Raw genomic sequence first — 18,542 nt, 5'->3', positions numbered from 1 at the left:
TGTAAAATGGAGCGACAGTGTCTGCTGACATCAAGGGCTCTGTGTGTAGGAGGTGGGAGCTACCAGCATCTATGCTCAGGTGGGGGAATGAGGCACAGGAGGGAGAGACGTTGACCACGGGCTCTGCTCACTGACTTCTCCATAAAAAACAGCACCACCTGTTAATCCGTCCTGCAATCTCCTCCCGCGGCCCTGGAGGCAGGCCCTGGATGCAGCATTCGAGCTGCCTGGGGGCTTGGCTCTTCAGCAGGTACTGAGCCAACACCTGAGGATGCCCTCATTTCTCGTCCAGAACACTCTCATACAGAGACAGTGACTGCAGCTCAGGGACAAGTTTTGACCATTGCTATATAACAGACATGAGCTGCTCCAACAGGAGAAAACCACAGGCCTGTGGCTTAAAATTATTTAAAAACATAGTTAAACGAAGCTGACGAACCAAGCCCAGCAAGCAGTATCTCCTTTCAAGTACCTGCTCCGTGTGATGGAGTCCTGAACGTCGTGTTCCCACAGTATCATCTACTGCAGAAAATCCTCAAAACAGCAAGGCTCCGAAATGTCATTTTAGCTTAAAGGTTAAAAATAAATCAGAACTGGTGGCTCTGGGGAGGCTGCTGCTGGCTGTGGGGAACTCTACAGGCTGTTTCTTATAGACAAATGTCAATCTCTCTGGGCCCCGCATGTGATGAGGGGGTTCGGCAGCCTCCGTTTCTGGGAGGTGGACTTTGCTAGCGGTGAAGTTTTCCTTGACTTCTGATGAGGAGCGAATGGGTCCTGAAAACCCGTGAGCTGGACTCAAAGTAACCACTCTGTCCCCTCTCGCACATGCAATTCTGTGTTCCTCCGCGCAAGGACCTGATTCGGTGTGCCTGTTTTGGCCTCACCTTTTAGGCCCCTACATTTGGGGATGAAAATGGCTCCTGACGCATTGAGACCTCAGCTGTACGTGCCATGGGGAACGGGAACCCCAAACAACAGAGTCAAGACAGCCTTGTTTTCACACAACGGTTCTACCAATTCAACAAGGGTGAGCAAACAGTGGCGAATTCTCTGCCCAGAGAGCACCAGCTGAGGGCCAACAATGTCTTCTAAGAGCTCTCGGATTTCACATCAGCCTTTCTCCAAATGAGGGGCAGCGTGAGCCGGGCCAGCGACAGGATGCATCCCTCCTGTCATTCATCAAAGTCCTGGAAGCAGGGCCCCTCTGCTTCACCAGGGGGACTGCACTCCCGGAATCGGAAGTCCTGCAGTGAATACAGCCCCAAACACACTCATTTTATGAGAAGAAACGTCTACTTTCCATTTTGGGCTTTCAGGGGGTGGAGTGAGGAGAGAGGGCTCAGCAGCCTGTCCTCAGCTGACCACGGCCGCCATGGCCACGGCTCTGCGACTCGGTTTAGCTGTTGGACCGCTGAGGAGACTAGGTCTTTGTCTCCTGTGCTTTGGAGAAGAGCTAGTCAGAACTCCTTCACGGTGGAAGGGCTGTGCTTGGCACTGGGGCCAGCGGTATATTTTAGGGGTGTCTGGATTCCTTTGAGATTACAGAAAGGGGTTTGAGGATGAGAGTGGGCTCTTGATTTTTACTGGAATAATTTCTGAGGGTCTCTGAAGGGGTATAGGCAGGGCAATATGACTCTCCTGGAAGCCAATGATGAGATCTATAGGTAACAACTTGAACTGTTTTCCTTGGACTGGGTGCATTCCCTAGCCCCCTTTCTGGGGAGCTGACGGGTCCTCTGCTCTGACTGGACGGTGGTCCTGGTGGAGACGACTGCCCCCTAGAGGAAGGCAGGACGTCCACACTGCAGACCTGCACGCCTAGGAGCTGGTCACAAGGACTCTTGATACTGACCCTCCGTTCCAGTACTGTGTACAATGAGCACCGTTCACACCCAAGCCTGACGTAACTTTTCTCTATTATGGTCTCTGAGTCCATTGGGGGCCTCTAAGAACACAGCTTCTATTTATAACCCAATTTCAATGAAGTAAGCTCTCAAAGAACAGTTTTGAATACAGCTCACATTACCCAGAAAAGGAGCCCAGAGCAACTCCGCTAGGTCTGCCCTTGTGTCCCGAGAGGCCTCGAGACCTGTGGTGGTCTGAGCTGAGCCTGGGCATCCTGCGTCTGTGTTAGGCTAGCACCGGAGGTCCAGCTCCATGCGCCTCTCAGGCCCTGCCGTGGCTGGGCTGGCCTCTCGTGCTGCATTCCTGCCCTCCACTTGCCCTGGCACAGTTGGCAAAAAGCTGACCTAGCAGGGCCTGCTCTGCCTGTGGACACAGGGCGGGCACTGAGTGGCCACCGCACAGCATGCTGGCCCATGGCGCTCACTCCGCAGAGCGAGAGGGGCCAGGACAATGCAGTGTCCCCCGGGTGAGTGCACGCCCGACGGTGACTGGTGGCTGGGAGCATCCTCAGAGCACACAGAGCCCCCGGCAGCGGACGCACCACGTCCACAGCACACTGCCCTGGTCCGCACAACGCCGGGAGCCGCAGGGCCTGGGTGCTCTGCAATCAGGACGTGAGAAGTGCTCACTTAGGGCCTCCTGTGTGGCGAGTAACCCTGACTACGTCGCTCTGATTAACTCCATCAACAGACAAGCATTTAATACAGAAGGAAGAGTATTCATTCTACACCGAGAACAGGAGCACACGATCTGGAAATTCACAGACCCTGGACTCAATCTCAATTCTATTAGAAAGCTGTGTAACTTTGGACAAGGCATTCTACCTGTTTCCTCATCTGTAAAATGGGCTTATGGCCCATAAAAGTGTTGAGCAGCTTATCTGAGGTGCTGCCTGAGGGGTACCTGGAATAGCACCTACTCTACCACTGGGGGTCAGCAGATGGGAGCAAGGCCCCTGCAGGGCAGTCACACGTGCTATCGGTTCTGCCACTCCAGAAGTGCCCAGGCCCGCTTACCCTGAAGCTGGGCAGATACCAGCTCTGAGGACAGAGTCGCAAAGCCGTACCTTTCCCGGCATTTCTAGGAGGCAGTGGGGGGGCCTCTGAAGTCGGGGACGTGGGGGAGTCTGTGCTCGTGGAGGCGAAGATCTGGTTGGTGAAGGCGCCGTAGGAGAGCCGCTGTCTGTCCCTTGGTGTGCTGAAGCTCGGCAGGGCCAGCTTGTCCTGTGGGGAGATGCTGGCCGAGTGGCAGAAGCTCTGAGGCCTTGGGGAGCGCTCCTTCTTGATGGGGCTCGGCTGGTAGAGGAAACACAGGGTCAGGGTCAAGCAGAGAACAAAACTCAGGGTGCAGGCGCAATCTGCAGCGCTGGTCAGGCCTCACTGAGGCCACGTAGCGAGACACAACATCACAGGGTCACAGTGAGACAGAACCCTCACGAAGCCTTCTCATTCACAAACACTGGCCTGGTCCGCCACACACTACAGGGTCTCCCTCCCTGCTCACCCCTTAAGTGTCAACGTTCTCATCTGACATCCTCCTTTAAAGCAAACTCATCCACACCACGGCCTCGCCTCAGCTATCCACAAGCCGATAACCCGAGAAACTGTTAGTCCCCCAACCTTCAGGGTCCCAAAAGGCCTTCAACGGCCTGTAAGGCATGGCTGGTACTCGTTCTCCAGGCTGACAACGTCCCCGGCCACTCAATTTCCCAGGTGGGAGCTTGCTATCACACTTGCCCCCATCACATCAAGGCCACCACATCCTGCATGGACACTGTGCCCACACGCACCAGTCGACACCTTGTCTAGGCATGCGCTGTTCCTCCCTGGAACCACAGCTCCCCACAGCTTTCCTGACAAGCTCCTATCCAGCCTCAGAAACTCACCCTATTTAAGGATATCTGCCTGCTAATGTGGAGGCCTTTGGAACATCTTTCAATTTTCCCTAAATCCATATTATAGTGTTTATCACTTATAATTTATCGTTAAGTTATAAGGTATCAGCTTGAGCATCTATATTCTGAGTGGTGAATGACTTCAATACATCTCACTGGGTTTACTCCGTGTACCCCGCCTGGCATGGACAATACATAAATAAATGAACCTGCAGAGGTTAAAAACGCCCCAGAACAGAGTCAGACCGAGCTGGCTGGAAGCCAAGAGAAGGCCTGTCAGAAGGCACACGTGTGGTCTTACCGCTGCCCACTGACCGGACCACCAGAGCTCCCCAATGTACACAAGAGCACCCAGGAAAAATACACCTGCTGGTATTTCTCCTAATTCGACCCTACGGGGCAGACTCTGCTCAGGACAGGATCAAAGACATCGTGACAGGAGTCCCGAGAGGTCAGGAGTCCCGGGAGGTCAGGAGCCTGCAGCCGATCTCACAGAGACCACACAGCAGCATGGTGGCCCCTGGCACTCACTTTGTCGTCCAGGTCGTCATCGCTCTCGTCCATCTCCTCCTGCCGCAGATTCCACTCGTATTCCACGTGGACGTGTGGGTTGAACTTGCCGCATTTAGCCTGGGAGAGCTAGAAGCAGGCATGATTTCAACTTAAAACACTGCCACACGATACAGATCCCAAGTAAACCTCATTTACTCGTGGTTTCAAACTGTCATCAAGAACTGTCTGGTCGGCACATCTGACTCTAGAGCAGGAGTCGCTACAGACAGGCTTTCAAGGAATCGCAAAGAGATACAGGCGGAAGCTTCTTTAATGTCACCACCTGATTTGTCTCCAAAAGGAAAAACTTAAGATTGTTCAAATGAACAGTAAAATGGCAGATCCCTAGCTGATGACCAGAGTTGGGGACGTATGCGGGTGGACTGTTAGACTCACAGTCAACGGGCAGTCTATTTTTCTCACTGGTAAGAGAGAGGCAGAGAGAACCACTCAGAGGATTGCTGCCAGCACGAAACAGAAAAGTGCCGGGTCTGGAACCTGGCTACAGGGACCCAAGAGGAGGTCATTGTCTCTCCTGTCTCATCCACCCCTGTGGCTGAGAGATTAAAACTGAGTTAAGGCTCCAGTCAGAAGCAGAGTTACTAGGTTAACTGGCGTTCTTGATCAATTCCGATCTGTGGTGACCTTAAGTGTCATAGCAGAACTGCAGACCTGTTTGCCAAGACACCTCTGGGGGGGTGAGAACCTCCAACCTTTGGGTTATAACCACACACCTAGCACCCACTGTCACCTACAGAATCCCACAAGCAAGAACTACACTGGTCAAAACACGGGGAATGTGTACAGAAGTCAAAGCAGTGCATCTAACTTCCTGATAGTCACTGCACTCGGACCTGGTTTCCCAAGAATTCATTACAGTTAAGGTGCAGAGAAAGGTCAGTGGTCTGGTGAATAAGAGGCCTGACCACCAGGCACAAGCTGATCTGGTCAGTGCCTTTAAAATCCTCCTCCTTACAGCATCTCTGTCAAACCTGACGTCTAATGACACACGCACAAGTGCACGCTGCCTGGATGCAATCCGCAGTCACAAAGCAAATCTGCTCCTCCTATGCCCACGCCCAGCTGCTCGGAATGACATCTGAAGGCACCTGAGAGACAGGGACTCCTGCTCCTATTTCTGTTTTCTTACCAAGTCTTCGCACTGAGTCGCTTTCAGCCTCTTTGCTATGTCCAGGGCAGTTTCTCCAGCCTGGTTGACTGAAACGGGAAAGAGACATAAGTGTCAGTGGTCTCCAGGACACACATCGTGAAGAAGCGAGGGAGGACATGTGAGCCTTGGTCTTCCGCACGCCATCGATGGTGCCGTGCTGCCAGGCCGGCCGCCCCCCCGTGCGCTCACCGATCTCCACCGTGGGCTTGCTCCGGAGAACCAGCTTCAGACACTCGGGCTTCCCGTACAGACTGCAGTAATGCAGCACGGTGTTCCCCACGGCGGTCTGCTTGTCCAGGTTCCCGCTAAGGAAGCACCAACAGCGTTAGCACGGAGGGCAGCTATCGTCTAAAACCACTTTCGTCTAAAACCAGCCTGACCACTTTCTTCTGCATTACTAGATACCTAACATTTCAGAGCTGTTTAGAAAAATGATAAAGCTGTAAACATGACACTTAAATCTACAAACAATCTCATGAAAAGACCAAAACCCCAAACTCAAGGCTGTGAATTCCATCTCAAGGTGACCCCACGTTGTGGTGGGATTCCTTCAGGTGGACTACGATTCACAGTGGTCCTGTGTACACTCTGAACCTCACTGTCCTCAGCACCATCCCCGTGACGTGAATACTTTGCTACAGTCACTCGGTCAGTTCATCCTGTTGAAGGTCTTCCTCTTTCTCTCACACTCCACCTTTCCCAACAGGGTGTCTCTGCCACGGGCTGCTGTCCCTTAAACACATTCCCTTAGTGAGACTAAGCTTCCCCAGGCTTGCACTTCCTTCAGCACTGACTGGCTTGCTATTCTGGCAGTCCACAGCTAGTCAAAACTATCTGCCAACACCACAATTCAAAGGCACTGACTCTGTCCTCCTCCTTCACTGTCCAACTTCCAGATGCACAGGAAGCAATTAAAAAATATCGTCGCTTGGATCTGGTGCACCTTAGTCGTTAAACTAACATCTTTGCTCTCTAGTACTTTGGTGAGGTTCTTGACAGTAGATTTTCCCAATGCAGTAAGTGTTTAAATATCTTGACTGTTGCTATAGGCATTGAGTGTGGCTCTACCACCTTAATTACCACCATATAAAATAGCTTTTAAGTTTTTAGAGCACTTTCTTCAGGGTGTTAAAAAAGAAATTAATTCTGTTCCACAGTGGTGAATTAAAACTGTATTAAACTGCTTTGTAATAAAGAAATAGATGAAGAAGACAAAGAGTATGTGTGCATGCATTTATACTTCTCTCCACATTCATGTCCTGAAAAATTGACACAGCTTTAAAAATTAGATACCCTTTTGTTTGTTTGTTTTTCTTGTTGTGCACCGTCAAATCGGACCCAACTGGCATAGGAGGCGACTGCCCCTCCTTCTTCAGCAGAACACCTGGTAGATTCAAACTGCGTGCCTTCGGTACTGAAGCACAGCTTCTTGCCACTAGGCCCCCAGAGCTCCCAAAGGAAGATATTATTCACATCAAATCTCAAAGACATTCTCTGAGTCCCTGACTCAGAGTGAACTCCACTGAGTAATTCCCAGGGCAAGCCACTGTGGTGTGGAGCCGTTCCACTGGCCAAGAACTTCGTCCTACTTTTGAGGTTAGAGCTGCCTTGCTCCAATTTTTACCCAGTGTTCACTCTCTCTGCATTTGGGCACTCCACAAAAAGTGCCTTTCTTGAATATTTCAGCTATCCCCTCTGTTTTCTCTTCAGCAGAGTAAACGCTGAGATGGAAACCACTCTTATGTGGTCTTCAATTCCCCATCCTGACTGTGCTGCTTCAGATGGGCTTGGGAGCCTCCTAAGCCGTGTCACACAGAAGCACCCAGGAAAGAGCCCAGCTTCCACACTTTCTTTTATTCCTATTACACTTATTATTAAAGTCATCGCCACTGAGTTGGAACGCACCCAGAGCTGACTCTCCAGCAGGTTTTCAGAGGCTGTAAATCACACAAGAGGAGACTGCCCATCTTTCTCCTGTGGAACCACCTACTTGAATTGCCTACCTCTGAGCTGGCAGTACAACGCTCTACTGGCTGGCCACCAGAGCTCCCTATGCTCACAACGTTGTTGTCAGGTTCTGCTGGAGCGAACCATGAACAAGAGATCTGCGGCCGGTCCTAACCTGTGTCATCGTCTTCATCTCTGACAAACTTGAGTCCACTGCTGTAGGCAATGCATCTTGTTGAGGGTCCTCTGCTGTTTCACTGATTCTCGACCTTTCCAAGCTAACGTCTCTCTAAGCAACGGATTCTCCTATGAACTTGTCCAAAGTATGTGAGACGAAGCTTTGCCGTTTGCCTCGAAGGAGCCCTCTGGCTGCATGTTAAGTCCTAGCTGTCTGCTCTCTGGCAGTCCATGGCATGTTCAGTACTCTTCTCCAACATCACAGCTCAAAGCCACCGTTCATCTTCCGTCATCCTTCTTCACTGGCCAGCGCTCTGATGCACAGCCGGGCACTGAGAAGACCATTAGTCTCTCCAAACCTGATCAGCGACCGGGCGAGTCACACGTCGTGCTGACTGACAATGACCTTCTGAGCGACGAAGCCCACAGATCCAGGTGACTTGACCTGTGAAGTCTTTTCTCTCTCAATCTTTCCCAGCGCAGCAAAGTTCTGGACACAAAGTGAGCATTTACATTTATCTGGGGGTGGGCCAGCCGCCAGTTTTTCTGTAAATAAACTTTTACCGGAAAATGGCCTGCTCATTTGTGTACATGTCGTTACTATGGATCTCACGGCACAGGGACAAGTCTGAAGAGCTGTGACTACAGATAATTTGAGACAAAAGCCTGCAAAGCCTTACTCACTCACTCCCTGGCTTTTTACTGAAAACACTGCCTCGGCCACTCGTAGGTGTGACTTGTCTTGACTTACAGGGCATTTCCAGAAACACAATAGTGACAAGAGAAGGCATACCAGTTCTGTACAAGGAAGTCAACCAAATGGAGAGATGTGTGATCTGCAGTTCGGACTGCAAGATGCAGGGCAGTCTCCCCCAGCTCCTAAAAACGGAGAAGAGAAGTATGAACAAGGCGATCAAGTGAACGACTTCGTTTAGAGGAGCTCAGCTTACAGAAAGCCAAAAACTCCTGCCCCCGAGTCGATTACAACTCACTGCGACTCACAGTGACCCTAGAGGACAAAGGAGAGCTGCCCCCAGAGTTTCCAAGACCAGGAGTCTTTACGGAAGCAGACTGCCACTCTTCCTGTGGAGAGACTGCTGGGTTCAAACTGCTGACCGTCTGGTTAATGGCTGAGCACTTTAACCACTGTGCCACATGAGACCTCTCGCTTTACATTTCATAAACCCCAAACCCACTGTCATCCAGTCTATTCCAACTGCCAGCACCCCTACTGGACAGAGTAGAAAAGTCCCATCCAGTTCCGAAGCTGTAAATCTACAGGGAAGCAGACCAGCTCTCTCACAGAGGAGGTCCTGGTTAGCAGGAAAATGCTTCTGCCCCAGTGCCACCAGGGCCCTTTTGTTTTCACAGACAACCTAACTGCTGTTGAGCGGGAACTGACTCCTATCTGAGCTTTCGGCAGGTTTTCAGGGGACTGTGATGTGAACCCTCTGGAAGGAGGCTGCCCACCTTTCTCCTACAGAGCTGTGGGTGGACTGGCATCAGCAGAGGGGTGCCACCTTTGATCAGCAGCAAAGCTCCCGAGGGATTATACCACAGGTAGTGGTGGTGGTGCCGCTGACTCTGAAGAGACCCACAGCTGGGTCTCCAACAGGTTTCCAGAGGCAGCAAACCAGAGGGGAGTGGACTGTCCATTTCTCTCCCATGCAGCAGCTGGTGGATTCAAACTACTGAACTTTGGGCTGGCAGCACAGTTTCTTACTCTTAAGCCACTTTAAAAAGAATTATGGCAAAATAATTATAATTCCACTGGTAGGAATACATTCCAAAAAAATCAGAACTGAGACACAAACACAGATCTGTACACTGATGTTCACAGTAGTGTTATTTACAATCACAAGATCATGAAACCAGCCCCAATGTACAGCTACGACTGAATGGATTGAGCAATTGTGGTACATGCACACAATGGAATTCTATGCAGTATTCAGGAGCAAAGAGTTCAAAAAATAACTTGGGAGAGCCTGGAGAGCATTATGCTGAGTGAACTCAGTCTCATTAGGGCAAATACTGCATAAGACCATTAATGTAAAAACAGAAGGATAAGTAGTAAAACGTATATGGGAGTCCAAGGGGAAAATGGTAGGAGCAGAGGGGTGAGGATGGGTAGGCGGGAGATCATAGGGTCACACAGTTTGGTGGGTAGAAAGAGAAGATAAAGAGAATGGGAAAGATCTGGTGGGGATATGAAAAGATAGGCTAATGGTGTGCATTTCCATGGTGATCAATTTTATAAAACGATGCATGAAAGGGATTGTATGAAGCAATGTGAATGAAGGTAAATGTGAAACACAACGTATACGAATTGTGTATGTAAGTCAATGCAAAAACTGGAAAAAAAATTTCAAGATTCACATAACAACAAAATATTATGAACAGCACTCTATCGTCTTTATCAAAAAGTCTGATTTAGACATGGGTCCCCGAAGCACAAGGAAAGCAGGGAGCCCTGGTGGCCCAGTGGTAGAAGCTGTGCTGCACCCTCAAAGGCATTCATTTTGAATCCACCAGCTGCTTCGCTGGAGAAGGATGGGCAGTCTTCCTCCCATGCGATTTACTGCCTCTGAAAACCACCTGGAGGGCGAGCTGTGGCTTGGTTCTGACTCGACAGCACGCACAGCAACAACCACCTGGTGGACACAGGTCATTTTTCTCACACGACATGTCACCTTTCATCCTGACGCCTGACTGAGCGAGGGCTCACCTGTCCGGGCTCCAGCAGGGGCTCCATGAGCTCCACGCCCTCTGCGTAGACTTGAATGAGTGCAAGCAGGTCCCTAGACTTGATGGCCTCGAGCAGGTCTTCGAGTTTAGCCGACGCGGTGGAGCAGGTCTTCCTGGAGAACCTGTGGTCCACGTACTTGGCCGTGATGTACTCTTTCCGTGCAGTCCTAGGAGAGCGAGACAGACTCAGCAAAGGGGCCTTGTTTCCTTCTACAAACACTTCTTTTTTTTTTTAATTTTTATTATTTGTGTGTGTGTGCCGTCATATAGGATCTGACTGGTACAGGAGGAAATTGTTCCTCCTTCTCCAGCAGGCATCTAGTGGATTCGAACTGCACGCCTCCGGGATTGCAGTGCAGCTTCTTGCCACTAGGCCACCAGAGCTCCCTCCAACACTTCTCTTTATAGAGAGCTCCTTTAATTATTAGACAGCTCTTTTCAAGATCCACACAAACTGGGCTGTTGACCACGTTTAGATGGTGTCTCAGAGGGACTGCTACCAACCAATCCTCCAGCAGAGCATGAGCTCTGGAAGGATCTGCAGCCGTCTGTCCGGGAGCAGGAAACCACTGCAGATCACTAGGGCAGTCTGAGAAGGCAGGTACAGCCCGCCCCTTCTGCCTTGAGGGATCTCCTCTAGTTCTGGTGGAACTGGGACCATATCCCATCTGCAGGAGTGAGAGCGTGACCCAGGTGACCCAATGCAATCTTTGGGAAAAGGTGAAAGTTGATTCAGAAGAAAGTAGAGACCAGGGGGAGACGGGCGCGTCCTGATGATACTGCCTCACATCCTAGATCCAGCTGTGCCTGACTCACCCCTGAACTTTCCAGTTCTGTGTGATAATACATTAAATGAGTGGTCTGACGGTTCGTTCAGGTCCTAGTTCTACAGCATGTCATCTGTGTGCCCTTGCCTGACCCTTAATTTTACAGGTTTCTGTGTTTTTCATCTGACAGTGGGAACAGCATTTCCTTGACTATTCTGAGTGAAAGAATACTCATCACCTAACAGGGACTCTCCGCCCTCCAGGAAGGACAAGTGATAGGAAATCTGCTGTGGTTGCCCATCTCAACGCCAGGCGGCGCCCTGAGAGCTGAGGGTCCTTCTTACGTCACCCGTGCAGAGTGAGGGCAAGTGGAAGGGAGTCAACTGCAGAGAAGTGTTTCCACAGGGTAAAAAGCCTAGTCAGTCTGGTGTCTACCTCCCGGCCTTCTTTTCAAAGCAATATTGGATCACTCGAGTCAGAAATATTTTTCCTCTTATTTATCTGAAGCATTAGTAAATGCAATTACACGTTCAAAAATAAAATGACATAAAATGTGTCTTATGACCAGGAGTCCCAGAGCGCACACCTTCACCAGGTTCCTGTGCCTCTCCCTGCGACTCCTCCAGCAAACACAAGTCAAATACAACACTGTGCTGACCAGTCGTCACTACTGAATCGACACTTCTCTTTAAAAGAGGCCAGGCACCCAGAGAAGGCGTTATCAGCACACTTCATCAGGATTTGGCTGCTGTGTTCAGAAGCAAATGTGCACGGGGAGTGGTACCCGGTCCTTCCTCTAATGCGGTATCCTTGGCAGTCTTCTGCCTCGTATTTCGTTTTTTAAAGACTTAACAGAAAACCTTGGAGACTGTTTCAAACCACATCACAGAAAGCATCTCTGTTCTTTTTTACATCTGGTGTTCTGTTCTGCAGCCACACCACAGAACACACACCCTCAGATGCTTGTGATGAGCTCCTGCTCCATTTCTGACTCTCTTCTGTGACAGCACAGGGACAAGTGCTACAATGTGGCTGGCGGAGTCCAAAGGGTCTATCAACGTGACAATGTGGCCACTCTGACATTCAGAGAGGACTGTTTTGCACTGCCACCAGCACCCTGTGATGAGGCCCCTTTCCCCACATTCTTGCTGAGTGGGCTGTTAGCACGTGCACTTCTGCCACTGTGACAGGACCCCCAATGGCTCTGTGAGCTTCTTCCTTGTGACAACATGCTCGGCTAGCAATCACTCCCTAACGCAGTGCAAGCCTGCACAGGGCAGGTGCCTGGCTGCCACCAACCAGCTCAGGGAAGGTGCTGAGGAAAGTAACCAATGAGCAAAGGCTACATGCAAAGTGCTTGTTTTCAGATCATGGGGTATCCACTGGGGTAAAAACCCAAATGCTACAACTCTGAGAATCTTTTCCTAAGAGAGTAACAAAATAATTATAAACTGGATAAAAATTCAGCATATCAGAAGTACTTACATGTCACTGGAAGGGGTGGGCTTTGGTGAGGGGCTGGGTAAGTTTGCTTCCAGAATATCATTAAAACTATTGTTTCCTACATTCTTGGCCAGCTGTAACACAAGAAAAAAAATTCAGCACCACAACACAGCAAACTCTTTACAATTAGTTTAAACGTTTAAGTAATTGACTTTTGGGATTTCTAAATCTTCCCCCACACTTGACTCAGAATGCAGTCCATCCATCCATTTGGTCAACACATTTTCTGAGTACCTACCACGTACTTTCTTTTCTGTAGGAGCTTGTGAGATCAGCAAGGACCAGACAAAAATATAAAATATAGTAAAAATATCATTTTTAAAATGTGACCAGTGGTAGAACAGAAGACACAAACGACAAGTTTCTCACTACCTAAGATTAGACGGGACAGTTTATGTGACTTGCGGTTAAAGGCCTCACTTACAGGAATCACCACTGTGTCTGACCGGTTTCCCTCGGATTTAGGGAACAATCTCAGACACTGCGGCAGTTAATGGAGGGGATCCAGCAAGTATTTAGCTTATTCAAAGGACTATCCCAAGAGAGCCTGTTCTGGAAGGCAAGGGCTCATTCAGACAATGCTGGGATAAAGTGTGGGAAGGATTCACACAACCGGGCCTTCTGGGGAAATACTCTTGTGTTTATGACACATGAGCTGTTTAGGATTTGGGTGCCCTCTGTGTCTAGCTGCCAATCAGGGTTCCGCTGACATGAAGGCCACCGTTTCCACACTGAAGCTTCTGATAAAGTTTCAGCGTGAGCCGTCTGCAGAATCCTGAAGCCAGGACCACGCAGGTACAGTCTACCTCCCAAGTCAGGAAGCTCGTATAAGACCAGACCTGAGTGCCTGCGGGATTAATTTTTTTAAAAATAATTTTAATGAACATTTACAGAGAATTTGGATTCCCATTCATTCATTGCTGCACTTCTCTCCCCACCCATCCCTCTCCCCCCGCCCCCCAGTTCGCTCCTCTCTTCAAAAGCAAAAGAAAGACTCTCTCCCTGGTACACAATCCCCCCGCACTCCTCCCACCACCCCAAGTACATTCCACTATGCAACCTTAATTGTGGACTCTTGTGATAACCATAATACCCTATCATACATCGCTTTTAAATTATTCAGTCCCTCATCTGTTTCAGTGCAGTATACACAATTTATCCAGTTTTTCTCAGTCTTACCCCCACCCTGGTATCAGTCCCATTTTACAGCAGTGGCACCATGCAATATTTGTCCTTTTGTGACTGAGATATTTCACTCAGCATAATGTCCTCCAGGCTCACCCATTTTGAATAATATTGAATGAGTTCCTTGTTTTTCTTTATTTTTATTTTTATTTTGTGTGCGTGTACCGTCAAATCAGATCTGACTGGTACAGGAGGATATTGCGCCTCCTCCAGCAGAGCATCTGGTGGATTCAAACCGTGTTCCTCTGGGAGTGCAGTGCAGCTTCTTGCCACTAGGCCACCAGAGCTCCCCTAGTTCCTTGTTTTTCAATGCAGCATAGTATTCCATTGTGTGAATATACCACAGCTTCTCTACCCATTCGTTTGTTGATGGGCACCTGGGTTGTTTCCAAGTCCTTGCTATTGTGAACAGAGCTGCGATAAACATGGTGTGCATATATCTGCTTGGATGTCAGTTATGGTCTCTTTGGGATATATTCCCAGTAGTGGAATTGCTGGGTCAAATGGTATCTCTATTTGCAACTTTTTGAGAAAGCGCCATACCGCCTTCCACAGTGGTTGCACCATTTTACATTCCCACCAACAGTGAATAATGGTTCCAGTTTCTCCACAACCTTGCCAGCATATGCTGCTTGCTGTTCTGTTAAATTTTGCTATTCTGATTGGCGTGAGATGATATCTCATAGTTGTTTTCAGATTCACTTTTAATGAACAGTTTTAATTCTCTTTTGGAGAATTTTGTCTGATGTGTTTAAGCGTCTCACAGAGCACTCGCGGACACAGTTACTCAAGACAGAGCTCATGACCGGACACTGAGGGGACTACAGAGGCCTTCCCATCTTTTATTTGGCATATGTGGGTAACAACTGAACTAAGACCTAACCATGGCTCCAAGTCTGGATAAGCCAAGTTCAAGTACGTAGAACTCTTTTCTACATTCTACAGCTAAGCCCCACAAAGTCATGTACTTCTCTTATTACTGAAAGAAGGTTCAGGCTTAGGAGTAACTGGGTTTATGATGAAAGTCCTGGGTGGCACTAATAACCAGCACATTTAGCTTCTAACAGGAGGGCTGGAGATTCAGACAGACTTCCAACGACACCCACAGAAAGCCTCCGAGCAAGCGCTCTGACACACATGGGGTGGTTCCCGCTGACTACATGGCAATGAGCTGCTAGTTAGTCTTATGACAACAGCTAACAGGTTCCCTCAGCTCATGGGCACTTTTATCAAATAGTAAGTTAGATCTCGCCAAAGTGATTAAGAGCTATAATGTCAGCCGAAAGACTCAAGTGCGCTCGATCCAAGCCATAGGACTGAAAGATGGACAGGAGTTAGGATCCCAGAAGAAGAATGGGTGTCTTCAGGCTGTGGTGTTGAGAGGAATACTGAACACCCCACAGACTGCTCAAAGGACAGAGAAGTCAGTCTTGGACAAAGTGCGTCCAGGGTGCTTAGAGGCAGGGAAGGTGAAACTTGGTCTCACAAACTTGGGCATGTTGTCAGGAAGGGTTGGTGAAAAAGATACCTGCTGGGAAAGGTGGGCGAGTCAGTTAAAGAGAGGAAGACTCCCAACAAGGAGGAATGCCACAGTGATGGCAGCAAAGGACTTAGCACATCATCAGAGACCACAGGGAAGGTGCCGGGCGGGGTAGGGGTCAGATTTGTGGTTCACAAGGTCGCTCTGAATCACAACCTATACAATGGCACCTCACAAGAAGTAACAGGAGAAGGAAATGGATAAAAACGCCTGTCATTATTTTTAATCAGGCCAAGTAAGTATCTGGGCCCAGTCTTGTCCCCTCTTATTTCTATTACAGTAAATCATTAATTCCTAAAGAAGAAATCAGCCTTGAAGCAGCTCAGCGAGAAGAAAAGGGAGTCTAGTTGAGCCAATTTCCAGACTTGCTAATTCGAGGAAAGCACGATTTACATGCTTTCTTCAAAAAGGCAATGGAAGTAATCGCTTCATACCACAAAGGTTACATTTCAAATGTCTACGCTTTGCATTCAGCAAAACCCAAACAAAGCAACACAGTAAATATACGGATGCCGATAAACAAACCGCCCACCCTCAACACACTGGCAATTACTTACCAAGAGTTCAGAAGTTCCTAATTTGTCTAGTTCCAAAGACTGAATGCGAGAAATATGAACCCCCATCTCCCTGTGGATGCCGGAACATTCTATACAGGTCAAAATGCCCAAGTTGGTTGAAAGCCAGGTAGGTTCTGTGGAAAGAATTTTAAAGGCAATGAAGTCAACAAGGTATTTAATTAGTGCAATGATTACTGGAGCAGCTAATGGAATAACAGGAAGATTTATTAGGCATTATGTGGTACAAGATTTAAACGGGGGAAAAATAGATGTTTGTTGGCCCAAGGGAGTAATATAAAAACTTGATAAGTAGCAAAAGGTCTGATAAGACAAATTTCCCTTAAATACTGAAAAGACAGCAGAACCAAATGCTCTATGCTTGGGAAAATGTGAGGGAGACTTTCCGACATGGTCCAATGAAACAGCGTAGGTCTGAGCACAGTGACCCCTCACTGCCAGCGTCTCCCACTGTGATGGACGGCGGCCGTGTAAGTGCCTCTCGCCAGGGACCGGAGTCCACAGCCATCATTAACCTTGAAGCTACAACTTGCATTAACTCATCATTCTCAGTCACAGCCACAGCACCAAGTGTCTCCTGGTGATAAGACAGCTATAAACACTGGACACTAAATGTTTCAAAGACACAACGCTTTTCCACAGCCCCGAGAGGCCCAGAGCAGTGTCTATGTCGCCAAAATCTTCAGGGTCCCTTCTCTCTGCATGGATGTACCCTGCCTCTTTATAGCTGGTCCACACCCGAGTCCTTCCTGCTTCCTCACTTCCTCCCACTTTGAGAGTCAGTGTCTGTGTATCTCTCTCTCTCTCTCTCTCACACTCTCACACACACACACACACACACACACAGTAAAACCGTAAACTTCCCTCTGAGACACTTGCAGCTTCTGCGGGGAAGCTCTGCGGGGAAGCTCAGTTTTGTCACTAAAACAGTAAGAGGAACTCCCTGCCGTCAAGCTGGAAGTGACTCCGAGCTGACCCTCGGGGCTTCTGCGCCTGTAAATCACTTGGAAGGGGGCTGCCTGTCTTTCCCCCGTGGGTTCACTGCTGGAGTCAAACTCCCAGAGCGGCACTGTCTTTGGTCAGCAGTGTGGCTCCCTACCGACGACACCCCCAGAGCTCTGTGGAACAACAGGACCCATCTCCTGTACCGACTATGAACACAAGATCTGCATTGCTGCTCTCGGCCCTCAGTGGTGCCAACACTGTGCTCTCTCAATTACTAACCTAAAGGGTTGCACCTTCAAACACACCCAGAAGTGCCCTGGAAGAAAGGCCTGGCAATCCGCTTCCATAAAGACAACAGTAAGGAAAACTCACCCCGTTCTCAGTAGCATGTGGGTTACCATGGGCTGCTATCAACCTGATGGCAATAGGTGTTAGTAAGTTTTCTTGAAAGGGTGACCTTTCATGTGTTATCATGGGAAAATCATTTAAGCTGAGCCTTAATTTGCTTGTTTTATAAACAAGGATCCTATTAGTAACTCTCTCACAGAGCTTCTCGGAGGATCCGGTAATACAATATAAACTAAACACTTCCCTCCAGTCCCTCCTGCAATGTAAACATGAGCCTCAGTCAGCACCTCGGCTGCTATAGAATTACATCTGAAAACAGATGTTATAGGGAGAAGCCACAGGGTGACTCGCAGTAGGGGAGCTGGGAAGGACGGGGAGCTGCCACGTGCGGCCAACTTCACACAGTCCACCTCACTATATCCTCACAGAACCTGAGGGACACTCAAGAACCCATTTTTAGGATGAGGTCACTGAGGATCAGAGTGGTCACGGGACTCAGAGGGGGTGGCCCAGCTTGTGAGAGGCCGACTTGTGGTCTAAGACCAGGAAGCTCGGCTCCACGCCGTGGCCTCCGCCATGCCTGGGTGCCTGGACTGGGCATGAGCAAACAGCTGACATGCTGGCAGGTGGGCACTGCAGGGACGGGGAGGGGGGAGCTTTCCAGGGAGAGCAAACAGTGCAGGAAAAAGACGCGCAGGTGGGAAATACTCAGGGCAGAAACACGGACTGTGTGTGTGTCTTTAACTGTGTCTGTGAAGAGATACGGTTTCCAATGTATCAACGGGCCGTATCCGTGGGATAAGCCAGCTCGAGTTTGGGGACAAATACCTGCGGAGCCGCAGTCGCAGCAGACGTCGTTCCCGGGCAGCCGCTGGACGTCCTCGATGATGGCCTTCGTCAGGTCCTCCAGGCTGTTCTCGCCCGCGCTCTGCTCCCCCCGGAAGGCCATGGTGAGCGCCTCCTCCTTGCTGTTGGTCAGGACTGAGATCCACCTGTGCTCGGACACAGACATGGGAGGAAGACGCCTTGTTAGCCCCGGAGGTGTGGCCACTGCTCTCCCTCCCCACCGGGAAATAAAAGAGCACTCTGATCAAGAAGATTCCAACAGAGATGAACAATAGCAAGGAAAAATGATAGCGGAGGGGCAACCTCCTGCTGAACCAGTCAGATCCGATTTGACGGCACACACACACACACACACACACACACAATAAAAATTTTAAAAAAATGATAGAGGAGGGGCAATCTCCTGCTGAACCAGTCAGATCCGATTTGACGGCACACACGC

The 18,542-nt window shown here is 49.4% G+C and overlaps 1 protein-coding gene across 1 annotated transcript in view; it reads right to left on the bottom strand.

The window, feature by feature from the left end:
* Positions 1-18,542, bottom strand: part of ASAP1 (ArfGAP with SH3 domain, ankyrin repeat and PH domain 1) — a 270,638-nt gene that overhangs the window by 24,017 nt on the left and 228,079 nt on the right. The window contains exons 14-22 of the mRNA XM_006879286.1: positions 18,083-18,246; positions 15,944-16,077; positions 12,644-12,735; positions 10,372-10,558; positions 8,440-8,525; positions 5,712-5,827; positions 5,502-5,569; positions 4,331-4,438; positions 2,972-3,200 (exon numbers count right to left, since the gene is read on the bottom strand). Coding sequence (XP_006879348.1) covers positions 2,972-3,200; positions 4,331-4,438; positions 5,502-5,569; positions 5,712-5,827; positions 8,440-8,525; positions 10,372-10,558; positions 12,644-12,735; positions 15,944-16,077; positions 18,083-18,246 — 1,184 coding nt within the window. The remainder of the gene's footprint in view (positions 1-2,971; positions 3,201-4,330; positions 4,439-5,501; positions 5,570-5,711; positions 5,828-8,439; positions 8,526-10,371; positions 10,559-12,643; positions 12,736-15,943; positions 16,078-18,082; positions 18,247-18,542) is intronic.

The sequence above is a fragment of the Elephantulus edwardii genome, unplaced genomic scaffold (assembly GCF_000299155.1).
Source record: "Elephantulus edwardii isolate Elephantulus edwardi_28Jun2011 unplaced genomic scaffold, EleEdw1.0 scaffold00003, whole genome shotgun sequence".
Taxonomy (NCBI): Eukaryota; Metazoa; Chordata; class Mammalia; order Macroscelidea; family Macroscelididae; genus Elephantulus; species Elephantulus edwardii.
Note: the sequence above shows the minus strand (reverse complement) of the source record. Positions and strands in the feature narration are given on the sequence as shown.